The 18,976-nt window shown below is 26.6% G+C and overlaps 1 protein-coding gene across 19 annotated transcripts in view; it reads right to left on the bottom strand.

Annotated features, from left to right (window-relative positions):
- The window catches only part of LOC145294584 (calcium-dependent secretion activator 1-like), a 649,478-nt gene that overhangs the window by 55,149 nt on the left and 575,353 nt on the right, over window positions 1-18,976 (bottom strand). For 12 of the 19 annotated variants that reach the window (XM_080141411.1, XM_080141392.1, XM_080141395.1 and 9 more), the window contains one exon: window positions 7,626-7,643. The exons of the other annotated variants lie outside the window; for them this stretch is intronic. In XM_080141411.1, the coding sequence (XP_079997537.1) occupies window positions 7,626-7,643 (18 nt within the window). The remainder of the gene's footprint in view (window positions 1-7,625; window positions 7,644-18,976) is intronic. 19 annotated transcript variants of the gene reach the window in all.

The raw sequence follows: 18,976 nt of genomic DNA, 5'->3' as shown, positions 1-18,976 counted from the left end.
CATGGTAAAAGTAATATATCTCATATATTATAAGTTCCGGACCTGACATATAGATGATGCAACTAATAAAAAGAAATGTTTATATGAGTTTTGTAGAGTACTAACCTTCAATTGGCAAGTATCAAAATCGAAACTCAATCATATTATTCATTTATAAATTAATTATTTAAGTGGAGCTAATGTTGCAATGAAAAAATCCGAATTTCATATGTTGCTAAAGCATTGCTTTCTGACCTGAAAAAATACTGTTCGAACAAAGCAATCGTTCAATAAATGCAATTTCAACTCTACTCAATCGGAAACAATGATTATGAGATGGTATGCTGACTTTAAATGCAGTTGTACAGACACAAATGATGCTGAAACTCAGGTTGCCTAAATTGTTTTTCTCTTCAAAGTAAACAATACATCATTAACGTACAATGGTTTGACATAAAAAGTATAAATTCTATCATAAGTATGTTATTTGGTCAGCAAAAATGAATGCTAAAATATCGGAAGATTTCTTTCTAATGATGATTTTTACATACATTTTCCAGAGGTGAACAACTAGTGAAGTTTTAATGAGGTTCATATAAGAATGCCCAATACAGGAAGTAGTGCAAAATATATTTTTTATCTATTTTACATAAGCATTTACATATTTTTACATATTTATATGTCATTATATAATCATGAGCATGTTTCGTCGGTCAACCAATGATAAGCAACTAGAGGCCTCTTCAGGTGATTATTGATTGTTCTGATTTACTATTCATAATTATTGATTGGATTAGGTTACATTGGCTGAAACTTTTCAAGATAAAAATAGTAGTCCAAATGATCCAATTTAGTAATCCTCATCTCAAAAAATTCCAACGAAAGAATATAATTTTTTTTAAATGCTACATATTCAGCAATTAAAATCTTATTTCAGCATGTGACAAAATTCTTGTCCTTTTGCATAGGATGAAAGTGTAGTATCTACTCTGATACTACATTTTCATCTTTTCTGTGTTCCGTCAATAAAATTCTTTGAGACTGGAGCAGTTTTAATTTTTGTCTCAATCCAGAGTGTCCCTTGGGGAGGGGGGCAACTGAGCTTTCTCCATATGAAAAACTGATCTTTTCTGCATGAAGAAATATTTGCAACATTAAAGTATAGAATCCATCAAATCAGGATTCCTTTTTTTCTAACCAATTGTATAAAATAAGAATTGTAAATTCAATAGTTGCAATCATGTTTTAATCTCAGATCTCATCAGCGGTCTTATTTATTTGGTTCAGTTGTTTTGTTCCATGGCATGTCAACTCTTTTCAGGTTATTTAACACAAATGCAAGTCATATCAGTAAAAACGTAATTGCTCTACTTTTTCAAATCTTCAAATATTTATTATGGTGTAAATGTATGTTTTGTATATGAAAGAATTGTAGATTAATTGATTGGTTTTGTAACCGTACATATTTTTTTAAATAAATACTCTAAATGATAGATACTATACATTCCTGCTCAAAATGGATCTGGGAGTAATAGCAACAAAAGGACAACCCCATAATACCAAAAGCTTTTAAATTGGAGTAGCACAACCAGATCCAAATTTCGTGTTGTACCCAGGATGGTTGGGGTTAAAAGGAGTTTAAATAGGCTTTCGAATTTTTGGAGAAGAGGATTGATAATTTGTATTATTTGGATTATTCGAACTACTGTCCTCATCTTAATTTTATTTTCACAACATTTTGGTTGATGTAACGACTTTCTTCAGGTGAATCTTGTTGAACTCGAGAATCTGGACAGAATTTGGAGAAGAATCTTTTATGTAATCCATGGAGGTAGCTTGCTCTTGTTTCGTCAGCCATGACTGGGTAGAAGTCGTAAGTTTTGTATTTTGAGTGTTGCTCACACTGAGGATTAAACCTTCAATCGTAAGAAGAATGTAACTTACAACTGAATGTACCAAGTACTTTATCCATTGCACCATAGTATAATGAATAAAATACTTTACACTTAAAATACAACTGCAAATTATGGCTTATGGAATGAGAGCTTGCTATTTCCCCGTGGATTAAATAAAGGGTTCCATTCAAAATTCTGTGCAGATTCCCAAGTTCCATAGAAAAATTTTCAAGTTTCATAGAAAAATTTCCAAGTTCGAAGAAGGTTGGTGGTTACATCAGCCGAAATGTTGTGGAAATAACATTTAAAATTAGAACAGTAGTCTGAAGAATCCAAATAATAAGTAATTGATATGGGCAGAAATTAGGAAAAAAAGAAAAAAAAGGAAAGGGATAGAAAAGAATGATTTCTGGAATTGGGGCAAATACCTTGCTAATTGGTGCCCAAGGAGACAGTTTACCCTCGTGCCAAGAATCTCTCAGTGATCTGGTGAGATCTAAAGTGAGAATCGTGTATGTGTACGAAGTGTATGTTGTGAACTAAACTTTTATATTGTGAAACAGTCAAATGTTTGCGTGCGAGTATATGTGCACACCTCTGCAAGAGAGTGAAGATTGAGAGTAACATAATCGGTGCACGTGTATGCAGTACGATAAAGTCGAGAATTAAGTTTACAACAAATCGTATATAGTTATAATACAGGCCTAATATAGGTCAATTTATTAGAAATGCGATATGACAACGGTGTGGATTTTATTGGGTTCGAGTGAATTGCGTGTATATTTAAATAAACGCGCAAATATCCATGTGTTGTTGCGAGGTGCCATGCGTGGCTTTACACGATGGGATATGGTAAAATGAAGTGATGTCAATGAAATGAGTTTATGTAATAAACTAGAAGAGAAAAATCGCCTTACAAAGATTAAAATAAAGATATAATGGTACTAAACCTTATGTCTAGAATTCTTATTCCAATTTTGATCATAATCCATTACATGATTTTCATTCTAGAAAATATCTAGAATTTAAGGGTCTTGAGAAGAAATTCAAGGATCTTAAGCAGAAATTAGAAAGTCAGGGAATCTAATGTCTATGGATCAAATTCAATGCCGATATGGTATATTTGAATTTTCAAATAAGTGTTTGTCCCTATAATATACCTCCCTAAAAGAACACTAAAAAATACTCCAAAGACACTTAAATTTGGGCAATATTTATTAATTCATGTATAATACTTTACAAAAACGGGAGTTTTGTAAATTTTCACAAAGAGCTTCTACACCCTTTTTAGCCCGTTTGTATAAAATTAAATTAAACTAAGTATAGTCCACATTACCATCTCTTACACCTTACAGCTGTGTAGCAAAATTCCTAATGATCGGCTAATTAGTTTATAAGTGAATCCTGTAAAAATAGATATATTAGGTTGGTACAAAAATAATGTCGTTTTTTTGGTATATATCTGATAAAAAACGACATTATTTTTGCACCAACCTAATATAAACATATCAAAATTCATAATGATCGGTTAATCAGTTTATAAGTAAATCCTGTGCATATAAATACATAAACATATACACTTCATATCTAACTTCATATAGATAAAGACAAAAAGAAAAAAGTAAGCATACATAAAGTCCATACAATGTCGTTCCATATGTTATATTAGTTTGAAATAGGATTTTCATCACAAAACATACAGATTCAATAAAAACATTAAAGTGGACCTTAAAATACATTATTTGATGAACCTCTATATGAAGCTGTGTTAGTCTTTTATCCTTGAATTTGGTTAGAATTCTATTATTACCTGATACATTTTATCTTCTCAGTTACTCCCGGCTCACTTCAACTGGAACAAAATATTTACTTTGGAATTCTTTATCTTCACCCTTACTACAGCTATTAATAGCTAATTGTCCATGGCGTCATTAGATCTGTGTAGTACAATGGATCCATTACTTTTGTATTTATATTTACTTCCTAGCTAATATTTTCTGGTAGGTGTGTGGAAGGTTGGATAAAGTAGTCTATATTATCACACATTTATGTCACATGATTAAATTAACCAATCTGCTATCAGCCTTCATATCAGGTAATCAACGAATCTGACATCAAACCATGTCAATCATACCTAATTAATCTCATACATTCGACAAATTATATGTCTACATTTAATTTCAAAAGCATATTACTGCAAAGTAATATATGTAGCATTATAAAAATTTAAAACAAAAAAAAACATGCGACGACAGTTTAAAAAATATTTTTAGTTTATTTGCCATCTACTATTGAGGTTACAGTCATTTGGTTGATACTTTCTCAGTGGGTTTCTTTAAGAGCAATACATTGCATTACTAACCTTATTTGCAATACAAATGAAAGTGGCCCATTTTTTTTACACGTGTATGATTTGTCTCTTCCTCTCTCTTCACGTTTTGCTGGCGGCTTACTCTTATCTCACTTAGGTAATTCAGGTGCTTTTTTCTTTACATAGCCTACAACTTTTCCATACCACTTCATGGTAACAAACACACAAACCTTTTTTTCTGTCTGGTTTAAGACCAGTAGCTTCACACACTTCTCTTCACACATTGCCTATAAAGTAGACAACCGTTTCTGTTCCATTGCTCTGGTTTACTAAATTATATTTTGATTACTTGATTTAAATTTTGGATTTGGAAAAAGAAAGAAATAATGAATTGAATTTTAAATTTTCCAATTTAAACAAACCACACAAAATGATCACAGGAATTCAAAGCATAAATGTTGTAAGCCTGGACAAAATTCAAATCAAAGCAAATGATGATAAATTTAAACGCCTAAATTATAAAGAAAAGAACAATGAATTAACTAGAAAATATGCGCCCTCCTGATGAAAATATTTAATAATTTACTGGAATTAAATACTTCCATTGATACAAGTTTGTTCTTTTTTTTTCAGTAAGTGTTCATACAATGAACAAGTGGTTTAAAAAATTTCATAGTGAGAAAACTTTCGAAGAATCACCATTTACCAAGGCCAGATGCTATTTGAGGATAAGGGTTAATCAGAAAGAATAATTGTCAGAATCAAGTCCAAATATTTATGGCATTCTAGATATTGGCCTCTCTTGACATTGGCATTGAAAACAACAAAGTTGTAATCTGCAGGGAAGCAGTCTTGCAGCAATGTGTTCCCACAGACAGGAAGCTTTCGTGAAGAAGATCTGTTCATGAAAATTTCATTTGATGCTGGATAATGCTATTCTTTGTTGTGTTGAGAGAGTTCTTGTGCACAAGTAATAATTTTTTTCTGAAATTGGACATTATTTTGCAAAGAATCTAAGGTTTTCTATAGTTCACACAAAAAAAAAAATTACATCAAAAATTTAATTTAGTAAATATGAACAATGGAATCAGAACGATCCATCTCCATGAATTGAGTTTTATAATTGTTTGTAGGAAGCACAGAAAGTGAAGATACAAGCCGTATTATGAAAATTAAATTCTAAAATATTCTACATATAAAAAAAGAAATGTTTTGGCTTGTGAGCACAAAAAGAACCATAATATTTGACTTTTGACTCCATATTTTAATCCAACTCAAAGTTTAATTGCTATTTGGCAACTAAAAGGACTAACATATTGTGATGCCCTGATGCCAGTCGGTGGCTCATGAGGCAGACGTATTCTTTTTAAATACTGCCTTTATATTTTGTTGCACATCATATATATCTTTCATTTCATTTATTATTTGTTCTTATTAGGGGGGGGCATTGTATACTGAACAATGTGCCCATTTTCCATCTGTACTGCTGCTTCTGTTACAATGTTTCCAGTTAGGAAACCCGGTCATGGCATTTTTACCCTCAGCACCATAATCAACAGAGTCTAAATTATTTCTAAAAGTACCTTTTCCATGTTGGTTGCGGTATGATGCTTGTCCTTTGCAGTTCTAGAAGGTCCACCTTTGAGAAGTGGTTAGTTTATTGTTAATCGTTTGAAATATCCCCACCAGGGAGTATTGATGAGGTTGCCCATGAAATTTTATGGGTCAGAGTGCTCCTCATGACTTTTTGATCCCATTTTTCTGACCCTTGTGTCATATTTCTCATGGCAAGAGATATATAAATACTATACACTATTGTGGTGTGTTCCTGTGGCATTATACTGTCAAATGGATAGTAATTTCTCGCGTTTAAGGGCAAAAGTTAAATATTATTGTTCATTTGTGCTCCTAAACAAAAGGCAAACATAAACTTTCAAACGCGTCCTAGTCATACCAAAGAACCATTTTTCTGCTTCAACCCATCTAACTTACATACCCTTTTTTGGAGGGGGGGGGAGAAAGCCAAACAAATGCTTTTCTAACTGTTAGTTCCTTGCCTCTTCATGAGGGCTGCATGTGACATAAGATTGAACTTTATGAAGATAATTTTTTAACCCCACAAGAGCGTTTTTGGCTCATAACTATCATGACACTAAATGTCTGTTTTTCTAAAGCTTTTTTCTCATATTCTTGATTAACACAAAATATATGTTAAAATATATACCTTAGTTCTGGGACTGAGTTATGTTTGAAAGAATTCGGTTTTTACTGTTCTACTTAGCTGCAATATATAATTAACTAAACAAATCACTCATCTTAGTTATTTTTCTCACCTCTTCGCACAATGCTGATTCAACCACTCATTAATATTTCCTAATGCTTCTGTGAGTATTTAGCGGAAGAGTGAATCTCGTTTTTAGTATCATTATGTAACTTATATAATTATATCTCTACACACCAAAGACATATATGTAAATTAGATGGCAAAATAAAAAAGTCTTTATTTACATATGAAATTAAGTATATCTCTAAATAATAATAATAATAATAATAATAATAATAATAATAATAATAGGAAGAAGAAGAAGAAGAAGAAGAAGAAGAAGAAGAAGAAGAAGAAGAAGAAGGTAAGGAGAATTATTATGTTTAGTTATGCAAGTTAACAGATATGTCGCAGTTTATGAATTTTCGAATGAAATCAAAATCATATAAATAATGGTAATGGTTGTGACCCAAAGGACTATAGGTACGTCTATAAAAAGTGCTTTAATCAGAGAAGGGTTTCTCCTCCTCTATCTGAGGCAAAACAGATATGACATTTTGATCGTAGCTCGAATGAAATATATTTATCAAAAGGTAATTTCAAATCTCATTTCTTCATTCACATTCATATTCTTTTTCTTTTTTTTGCCCGCTCTTGAGGCTTGGATCAAAGTGTAACATCTGTTCTGTTCTTAGTTGGAAGAGTAGAAATCTTTCTTCACTGTGATTATTTTAATTTTTGTCCCAATCTACAATGTTCTTTTTTCGAGAGCTGGATTTTTTTTTAGATTAAACTAGCCTTGTGTCACATTCAGAACTCGTGGGGAGGCAGTAAATATATATATATATATTTTTTTTAATTTTAAAATAGTTTTGTAAACGCACAACATTTTTTTTCTTTAATGAATAAATCAATTCAACCCCCACCCTACTCAGAAAATAATTTTTTACTAAAATATGCCACGTCTAAATTGGTAAAGATCTTAAACAAATAAAAAGACTATCGTATCAGCCTGAGAATTATTTATATGAAAAGCACCGAGTCGAGCTATTGAGTTGCGTCATACGTAAATATTTTGGAGAGGAAGATGGAAATGTCTTGTGTTAGAATATATGGGTGAACAAATAGGATGGTTTGTGCGGTATTTAGTGACAGAAAGAGACCAATAAGAACATACCTGGAACCCCATGCACGTCTGCATATAAAGGACAAGTCACATTGTAAGAAGAAGGGACGTCAAACAAAAAGGGTTAAAAAAAAAAAACGTAGTCGAAGATGGATCAGAGTTACAACTAGCATTCAACACAGAGCAATCGTTCTGGTTAAATCATCTGTTTAGTCCTATCTTTCAACATAATACATTAAAACATATCATATTATGAGCATTTGTTTTAAATATTTATTTCAAAAGTGCTTACTATGAGCATAAACATAAAATTTTAAATGGCTTCACAAACGCAATCATAATTCAATCCTGAATTTCTTTAGGTTACTTAAGATATTTGATATTCATGTGGCCTGGGGGTGTGAAGACGAATTTTAAGTGTTCAAGGGTTTAAAATTTATCCATTGGAACAGAGAAGAGGAAACTGATGTATGAATCAGAATGTTGGAAGCAAATAGAATTTGTTTAGAGGATATGTTAAATCTCTGTCTCTCTCTCTCTCTCTCTCTCTCTCTCTCTCTCTCACACACACACACACACACACACACGAATAATGTACCTAAGATAATAAAAAATATGTATTTTAAGTACACATATTTCCAGTTAATTATTGGTAATTAACAAGGCAGGCAATTTCTGACGATATCACCATAAATCCAGGACAGAACAGATTTGATACATCGCCCGAAATGACTCTTATCTCTTCATCTCTTTGTCTCATAAGACCATCATCATCATCTTTATAATAGTCTCACGAATCTAAAATTGGTATGTAACACAGAGTGGCCTGAAGAAACCAAGGATTAAAACAAGATTGCATTTGTATAGCTATTAAAAACTCTATATCTTATGCATACACACACACAAACATACATACATACATATATATATATATATATATATATATATATATATATATATATATATATATATATATATATATATATATATATATATGAAGAGAAGGAAAGAAGTAGATGAAATGTGTAAAAAATGTGTAAAAACGTGGAGTTGATTTGATTTTTTTTTTTAGTTTAAAAACAGATGGACCAGACAATACAAGTAAATCAACATGTAGAGGTGAAATTTTTATTGTGAAAAGACTTCATCATGGAACATTTTTATTTTTAAATTTTAACAAAAAATGAAATGGATATGAAGAGAAGGGGGGGGGGGGGAAAGGAGAGAAAAAAGAGGGGAAACGAAGGAGAACGAAAGGTAGATATTATTTTCAAATTGATAAAGTGACATTTTCACTTCTCTCCCTTTTTTCTTCTGTCAGTGTATCTTCTGCTTTCCTGTTAATGCAAATTCATAAAAATTTGAAAATAACATTTTTTTTCATTCAGTTTTTTTTAAGCATTTTCTCCCTAAACAAAGAATATTGCCACTTTGAATATAAGGGGCTACTGTTTGGGATTGTGTCTAAGAGTAAACTATGGGAGGTTGAGCAGCAAGATGTCTGTTCACATTACAATTAAACTTAAATATGTTAGTACGATCAGGAATGCAGTAAACAACGAAGGAATTCCAAAGTCTAGCAGTCTGAGAGAAGAAACTATTAGGCTTTCGGACATTTAGGGATCTCAACAGTGAAAGGGTGGGATTTTACTGCTTGTCAGATTAGTTGGGAGTATGTATGTTGAGGGAGCACAAATGCTCTGAGTTCATCAGAGCACATTCCATTAAAGTACTTGTAAAACAGGCACAAGGATACAACATTGCAGTGATAGGACAGGGGTTAAAAACTTGACCAACACTGCAACATTATCGGATTTGAGACCCTGTTTTGGGGTTCTGCCTAGGAGTGAGAGACTGGTGGTTTTGTAAAGATAAAGGATGCTCTCTAATGTGAGCAATTATCTCGCATGGTAGAGGGAGTCGACCTTCTTTGCCGCAGCGTTGACAATGTATTTGTTTCAATTCACATTGCCTGTGAATGTTAATCCAAGGAGTTTGGAAGTGTTTTGATAATAACAAAATCGTACCATATTTGATCGTACTGATTTGATTGTATTGTCTGGTCTATCTGCCTTCTTTTTTTTTTTATTATCTCTATACACACAAACATTATATATGTACAGATTTGTAAATAAATTATGAAGATGAAAAATAAAATAGCAATTTCTTTTTCTTCTTTACAAAAGTCACAAATAACAAAACAATTGCAAAACAAAGTTTTTAGTTGTACAACATTTTAAAAGTGCCTTTATATGCAGATAACGATATGTGCTGCTGTTTCAATATGTGTAATAAACAATGAAAACAAAATATGCAATTTAAGAAATAAAAAAAATATTAAAATAGAAGAATACATAGAATGAAATAATTTTAAATTGTATTTTTTTTTTTGCAAATATATAGGATTTTTCAAGTTGTTTTTATTTGATTCAATATTTTATTTTATGATTTTGTAACAAGTTATTTCTTTTTATTTTATCCACCAATAATTAATTTTCTTTGGAAAATTTATATAATTGGTTTGTGGTTGGTTACAATAATTTTCAAGCTAATTTTGATGAGTATGATGAATATTGATGTATTTGTTAGATTGATATTCTATTATATATATTAAAAATTTATATATATATATATATATATATATATATATATATATATATATTTTGCTTAAATTAGAAGACTCACATATTTTATAACTTTCCTCATTACATCCATTTCATTAACAAGTGGACAATTCCATGATTTTATATTTTTATAGAAATTTTCCAATCCATCAACTCGTCAGATGCGATTTCCTTACAAGGTTATTTAACAAAAAGGTGTTTTGTACATCATAAACCTGGTACGTTTTTTTTGGAAAAAAATTTCATGATCACGTTCTTACAATACGGCCAACCTGTAACAACTTGGTCATAAAATTTTTTTCCCGCCCCCAAAAAAGTACCAGGTTTATGATGTATAAAACAACTTTCTGTTAAATAACATGAAAGGAAATCGCATCTGACGAGTTGCTGGGTTGGAAAATTTCTATGGAAACATAAAATCATGGAATTGTCCACTTGTTAACGAAACGGCTGTCATGAGAAAATCCACAGTATATTAAACGAAAGTTATAAAAAAAATGTGATTCTTTGAATTTCAGCAAAATTTTGTACTATATATGCCTTGCTACTATAAAATAGATCCATTGAGCTTTATTCATATTTAATGGGGATTCTGTTTTTTCCGTAACAGTTTCAACCCATTAAATGAAAATGGTATACATTGAAATTAGCAATATTTCTAAAATAAACATTAATTTTATATATATATATATATATATATATATATATAAAATAAAAATTCATAATTTTTATGAAAAGTTTTTTATGCAATTTTCATCAATTGTTAATAAAATTCAAAACCACCTTTGTTAGAAATAAACTTCTGTCTAAGCTTAACTTGTCCACCAACTTTCAGTCATAATTTTCAACATTTTTTGGTGAAAATCTCATAAATGGGAGGTTTGATCCTGAATGTGAGTGGCTACACATAATCGTCCAAATTTTTATTTGTGGGGTTATCTAAAATAGATTATCCATCTATAAAAAATTCTGCAGACGATTCCAGTTCAAAGATGTCCATCACAGTCAAAATCAGTTGGCTTCGGGTATGCTTGTAAAGCAACATTGCATATCATTGAACGACACAATAAAAGAAAGACTTGGGCATTCAGGTTGGAAACCTGGTGAACAGGTTGGGCAGACATTAAAGTTTACATGTACAAAATATCGGTGGATTGTGAATTTTGTTAATAACGATTCGATGAGTAGGTGGCAGTTTTTTTGTTTGTTTATTTTTTTAATTTTGGATGAGATGAAAACATTCTTGTTTTTATAAAGATTTTACTGCATTCTCATCCTAAAGTAAGGATATTTATGCAACATAGAGACGCATACATATTCTAAAGTTTATTTGGTGGGCTGCATGGTTGGCTTAATAGAGGCCACCAGGGACTACAAAATAAGGAATGCGGAGTTAAAGTACAATAGGATTTATTGTATTTAATGCTGGAATAATATTCCTCCCTCCCCATAGCTGTGCATAATATTTCAATTTGTGTCCAATGTATTGTTTATAATATATTAGTTATTGTTTTTGTAAAAATTAATTCAAAACCAGCTCACATGCTGTACAAGAAAATCTACAGCTTATTTCTATATATATATACATATAAATATATATATATATATATATATATATATATATAAAAGTGATCGTGTCTGTCTGTCTGTCTGTGTGTCTGTGTGTCTGTGTACATTTCCCTACGCAATAACTCTGTCAATTTTTAGTCTATAGACTCGAAATTTGAAATACCGGGTACTGAGATTTGGGAAAATCGATGTGACGGGTGTCAGCCAGAAATTTGGCTGTTAAGGGGTCAAATTTAAACGATTTGACCTTTAAGAACTCTACCAAACTCCTCCGACAATTTTGGGTCTACACCCTTGAAATTTTAGATATAGGTTCCGTGGACAGGGATCTAACGTAATAACTTGATTTGAGGCCAAAACAATAAATTTTCAGGGGTCATAATAGGGGTCAAAGTTTAAAAAATTACCCCCTTTTTTTTTTGCTCAGCATACACCTCTAAACACCCGGGCAACCCCGGGCACCCAGGCTAGTATATATATATATATATATATATATATATATATATATATATATATATTACATATATATATATATATTATATACATATATATTACACACACACACACACATATATATATATGTAATATATATATTACATATCTATTACATATACATATTATATATATATTACATATATATACTATATATATTACATTATTACATATATATTATTACATATATATTACATATATATATTACATATACATATTATATATATATTACATATATATATATTATATATATATATTACATATACATATATATATATTACATATACACATTATATATATATTACATATACATATTATATATATATATTACATATACATATTATATATATATTACATATATATATATATTACATATATATATTATATATATTACATATATATTACATATATATATTATATATATATATATTATATATATATATTAGACATATTACATATATATATTATATATATTACATATATATATTATATATATTACATATATATATTACATATATAGATATATATTACATATATATATTATATATATATATTATATATATATATTATACATATTACATATATATATTATACATATTACATATATATATTATATTACATATATATATATTACATATATATTATATATATATTACATATACATATATTATATACATATATTAAATGTATATATATTATATATATATTACATATACATATATTATATACATATATTAAATGTATATATATTACACATACCTATACATTACATATATCCATATATTACATATATATATATTACACATATATATATTACACATATGTATATATTACATATATGTATATATTACCCATATATATATATATTACATATATATATATTACACATATATATATTACACATATATATATTACACATATATATATTACACATATATATATTACACATATACAGTGATGATCATATTTATTGGCACGGTAAAATAAAAGTTAAATTTTATCTAATAAATTCTAAAAAAGGGATTAAATTAAAGAAAATAACAAAGTATATTATGTATTTTTAACTGGCGTTTCCGATGCAGCAATCGGATTTTAGAAAAAATAAATAACAAAGGAACAACAAACATAATTGCAAAAAACCCTTGTTCAAAATTATTGGCACGATTTATTTAATAATCAATTGTATAGCCTTTGGCCTTGATTACCTTCCTCAGTCGCTTTTCATAGTTTACAACCAAGTTGTTGCACTCTTCAGTAGTAATTTTAGCCCACTCTTCCTGACAATAATCCTCCAATTGAATAAGATTCTTAGGCTTCCTTTGCATTACCCTCAATTTTAATGTTCTCCATAAATTTTCAATTGAATTAAGGTCTGGGCTTTGTGATGGCCACTCCAAAACATTAATATGATTGTCCTCAAGCCATTTCTTAGTCAGTTTAGCCGAATGCTTTGGGTCATTATCTTGCATGAACCACCAACGACGACCAAGTGAGAGCTCTTTAGCAGAGTCTTTCAGGTTTTCATCCAATATTTTAACATAATCTTCCTTTTTTATGCTACCTGTGACCTTAACAAGTCGCCCTGGTCCAGAGGCAGCAAAGGATCCCCAAAACATCAAACTGCCTCCACCGTGCTTCACTGTGGGTATGGTGTTCTTAGGCAGGAAAGCTTCGCCAGATTTTCTGTAAATATAAGACACTTTATTATGGCCAAATAACTCTATTTTCTTTTCGTCAGTCCATAGAACACGTTTCCAGAATGCAACATCTTTATCAATATGACGTTTTGCAAAGGCTAGCCTTGCTTTCAGGTGCATAGGCTTCAATAAGGGAGTCTTTCTCGGACGACATGCTTTTAAACCAGCTCTCTTCAAAACTCTACCAACTGTATGTCGAGATACATTCACTCCAGAGGTGCTCTGTTCATCAACAATCTCCCCAACAGAGATCCTTGGGTTTTGTTTTACTTGTCGAACAATTTTCCGTTCATCTCTTGGGGAAAGAATCCTTTTTCTCCCTCTACCCTCTAAACTCATAACGTGGCCTTGCGATTTGAACTTGTTTATTATGGCTCTAACAGTGGATTTGGGAAGGTTTAGCTTCTTTGAAATCTTATAGCCCTCCCCATTGGTATGGCATGCTACAACAAGCTTCCTGACGTCTTCGCTGTGTTCCTTAGTTTTAACCATGGCGATTGAAAATTATAATTTAGTCACTTATAATAGTTTAAATAAATCGCTATCTAAAAATTATCTGAAAAAAATTATTCACTGAATTAGCGTTAAACAAGCATAATATGGCTATAAAAAAGTTCAGAAAGCACGTAAACCGGAAATTGATTAATATTATACTGATACTAAAAGAAAAACAAAGCCGTGCCAATAATTTTGAACAAGGGTTTTTTGCAATTATATTTGTTGTTCCTTTGTTATTTATTTTTTCTAAAATCCGATTGCTGCATCGGAAAGGCCAGTTAAAAATACATAATATACTTTGTTATTTTCTTTAATTTAATCCCTTTTTTAGAATTTATTAGACAAAATTTAACTTTTATTTTACCGTGCCAATAAATATGATCATCACTGTATATATATTCCATATATATATATTACACATATATATATATTACACATATATATATAATACACATATATATATATTACATATATATATATATTATACATATTACATATATATTACATATATATATATTACATATATATATATTACATATATATATTATATATATATTGCATATATATATTACATATATATATATTACAGATATATATTACATATATTATATATATATTATATATATATTACATATATATATTACAGATATATGTTACGTATTTATTACATATATATATTACATATATATATTACATATATATATATTACATATATATATTACATATATATATATTACATATATATATATTACATATATATATATTACATATATATATTACATATATATATATGTAATATGTTTTACATATATATATATATATATTACATATATATATATATATTACATATATATTTTACATATATATATATATTACATATATATATTACATATATATATATATATTACATATATATATTACATATATATATATTACATATATATATTACATATATATATATATATATTACATATATATATATATATATTACATATATATATTACATATATATATATATGTAATATATATATATATATATATATATATATATATATATATATATGTAATATACATACATATTATATAACACACATATTATATGTATTACATATATATATATATATAACATATATATATATACGCCTATAACCAATTCCATTCTTATCATGGACGACTTGAGAGAGTTCTTTACGTTTACTCATCCTGAAAACCTTCACGCGTGATGGCTTACCGGTGACTAACGTGTTCCAATACTTTCCAACGACGTAGAGTATGGTCTACCACAATTGAGAAACTTCTAAAACGTATAATAAACATCTAAAACGTATAATAGTGTCAGTAAATTAAAATGCAAATAACAATTTCCAGCATTATTTATAAAAAATAATAATAAAATTTAATTTAAAATAATGTGTCCATTACTTTTTTTTCCGGCTATTCTAGTCTTTATTATATAATTTTTGTTAATGCATTAAAAGGTTCCAATTTCTAAAGTTATTTTTTATTGTTAAAGTAGTAACTATTTCTTGTTAAATTTTCGCGTCATTCGCTGCATCCCAAAGGTGTAAAATAAAAAATAATGGGATGTGTCCAACACTTATTTTCCCCATTGTGTGTGCGTGTGTGTACGTGTGTGTGTGTCTGTGTATATATGTATATGTGTGTGCATATATGTATATATATGTGTGTGTATATATATGTGTGCGTATATATATTTACATATATATATTACACATATATATACACTATATATATATTACATACATATATGTTTTACATATATATATTACATATATATATATATCTATTAGATATATATATTACATATATATATATTATATATAAATATTTTACATATATATATATATATATATATATATTACATATATATATATATTACATACATATATATTACATATATATATTATATATATATATTACATATATGTATATTACATATATATATTACATATATATTTTACTTATATATATATATAACATATATATATATTACATATATATATTTTACAAACATATCTACATATATATATTACATATATATAATAAATATATATATTACATATATATATTGCATATTTATATATATATAACTAACATATATATATTTTACATAGATATATATTACATATATATATTTTACAGATATATATATTACATATATATATTTTACATATATATATATATATTACATATATATGTATATTACATATGTATATTAAATATATATATATATATTGCATATATATATATATTACGTATATATATATATTACATACATATATTACATATATATATATTACATATACATATTACATATATATATATTACAAATATACATAGTACAAATATACATATTACAAATATACATATTACATATATTTATGACATATACATATATTACATATATATATATTACATATATATATATATATTACATATATATATATATGTTTTAGATATATATATATTACATATATATATATATTTTACATATATATATTATATATATATTGCATACATATATTACATATATATTACATACATATATTACATATATATATATATATATTACATACATATATTACATATATATATATTACATATATATATTACATCTATATATATTACATACATACATATTACATGTATATATATTACATATATACGTATTAAATATATACATACATATATATATCACATATACACATATTACATATATATATTAAAAATATATTACATATATATATAGATATATTACATATATATAGATATATTACATATACATATTACATATATATATTACATATATATATATTATACATATATATATCAATATATTTATTACATATACGTATAAATTACATATATATATTTATTACATATGTACATACATATATTGCATATATACATATATATATTACATATATACATACATATATTACATATATACATATATATATCTTAAACATATACATATATATATTACATATATACATATATATATCTTACATATATACATATATATATCTTACATATATACATATATATATTACATATATATTTATATATATATCTTACATATATACATATATATAACATATATATACTACACATATATATATATATTACACGTATATATAATACATATATATATATTATATATATTACATATATATATTGCACATATATATATTACATATATATATAAATTACACATGTATATATATATTACATATATATATTACACATATATATATTACCTATATATATATTACATATATATATATTACCTATATATTACATATATATATTACATATATATATATTAAATATATGTATATATATATATATTACATATATGTATATATATGTATATATGAAACGAGTTAATACGCTAATCATTTTTATAACCAACGTCTGTGCTAAACAACCAATGAAAACGTGCCAAAATTATTATAAAAATTATCGAATTCTAGATTCAATACGTACGCCGTATACTACGTCACGGACCACATTTAATTCTTGGCCGCCATCTTGGTTAGTGATCTGAACTACGCCACCGTATATATTACATATATATATATATATATTACATATATATATATATTACATATATATATATATATTTATATTACATATATATATATTACATTACATATAAATATATAGACAATATATTGCATATATAGATATTACATATATATATATATATATATATATATTTCATATATATATATATATATATGTAATATATATATTACATATATGTATGTAATATATATATATTACATCTATATATATTACATATATATATTTCATATATATATATATATATATATTACATATATATATTACATATATATATACTATATATTATATATATTACATACATATATACATATATATTACATATATATACAAATATATATTTTACATATATATATACATATATATATTACATATATGTATATATTAGATATATATATTACATATATATATATATTACGTATATATATTACATATATATATATATATTACATATATTCATTTCATATATATATATTATATATATATACAACATATATATATACATATATACAATACATATATATTATATATATATATTACATATATATATATATATTATATATATATTACATATATATATATTATATGTATATTACGCATATATATATTACATATATATATTATATATATTACATATATATTGTATATATTACATATATATTGTATATATTACATATATATTGTATATATTACATATATATTGTATATATTACATATATATATTATATATATTACATATATATATTATATATATTACATATATATTATATATATATTGCATATATATTATATAAATTACATATATACTTGTAATATATATATATTACATAAAAACCTGTAATATATATTTATATATTACAGATATATATATATTATATATATATTACATATATATATATATATATATATATAT

Source organism: Euprymna scolopes, chromosome 2, assembly GCF_053919585.1.
Source record: "Euprymna scolopes isolate OS-2025 chromosome 2, ASM5391958v1, whole genome shotgun sequence".
NCBI classification, from domain to species: domain Eukaryota; kingdom Metazoa; phylum Mollusca; class Cephalopoda; order Sepiida; family Sepiolidae; genus Euprymna; species Euprymna scolopes.
The sequence above is the reverse complement of the archived record's forward strand: the minus strand, read 5'-3'. Positions and strand labels throughout refer to the sequence as shown.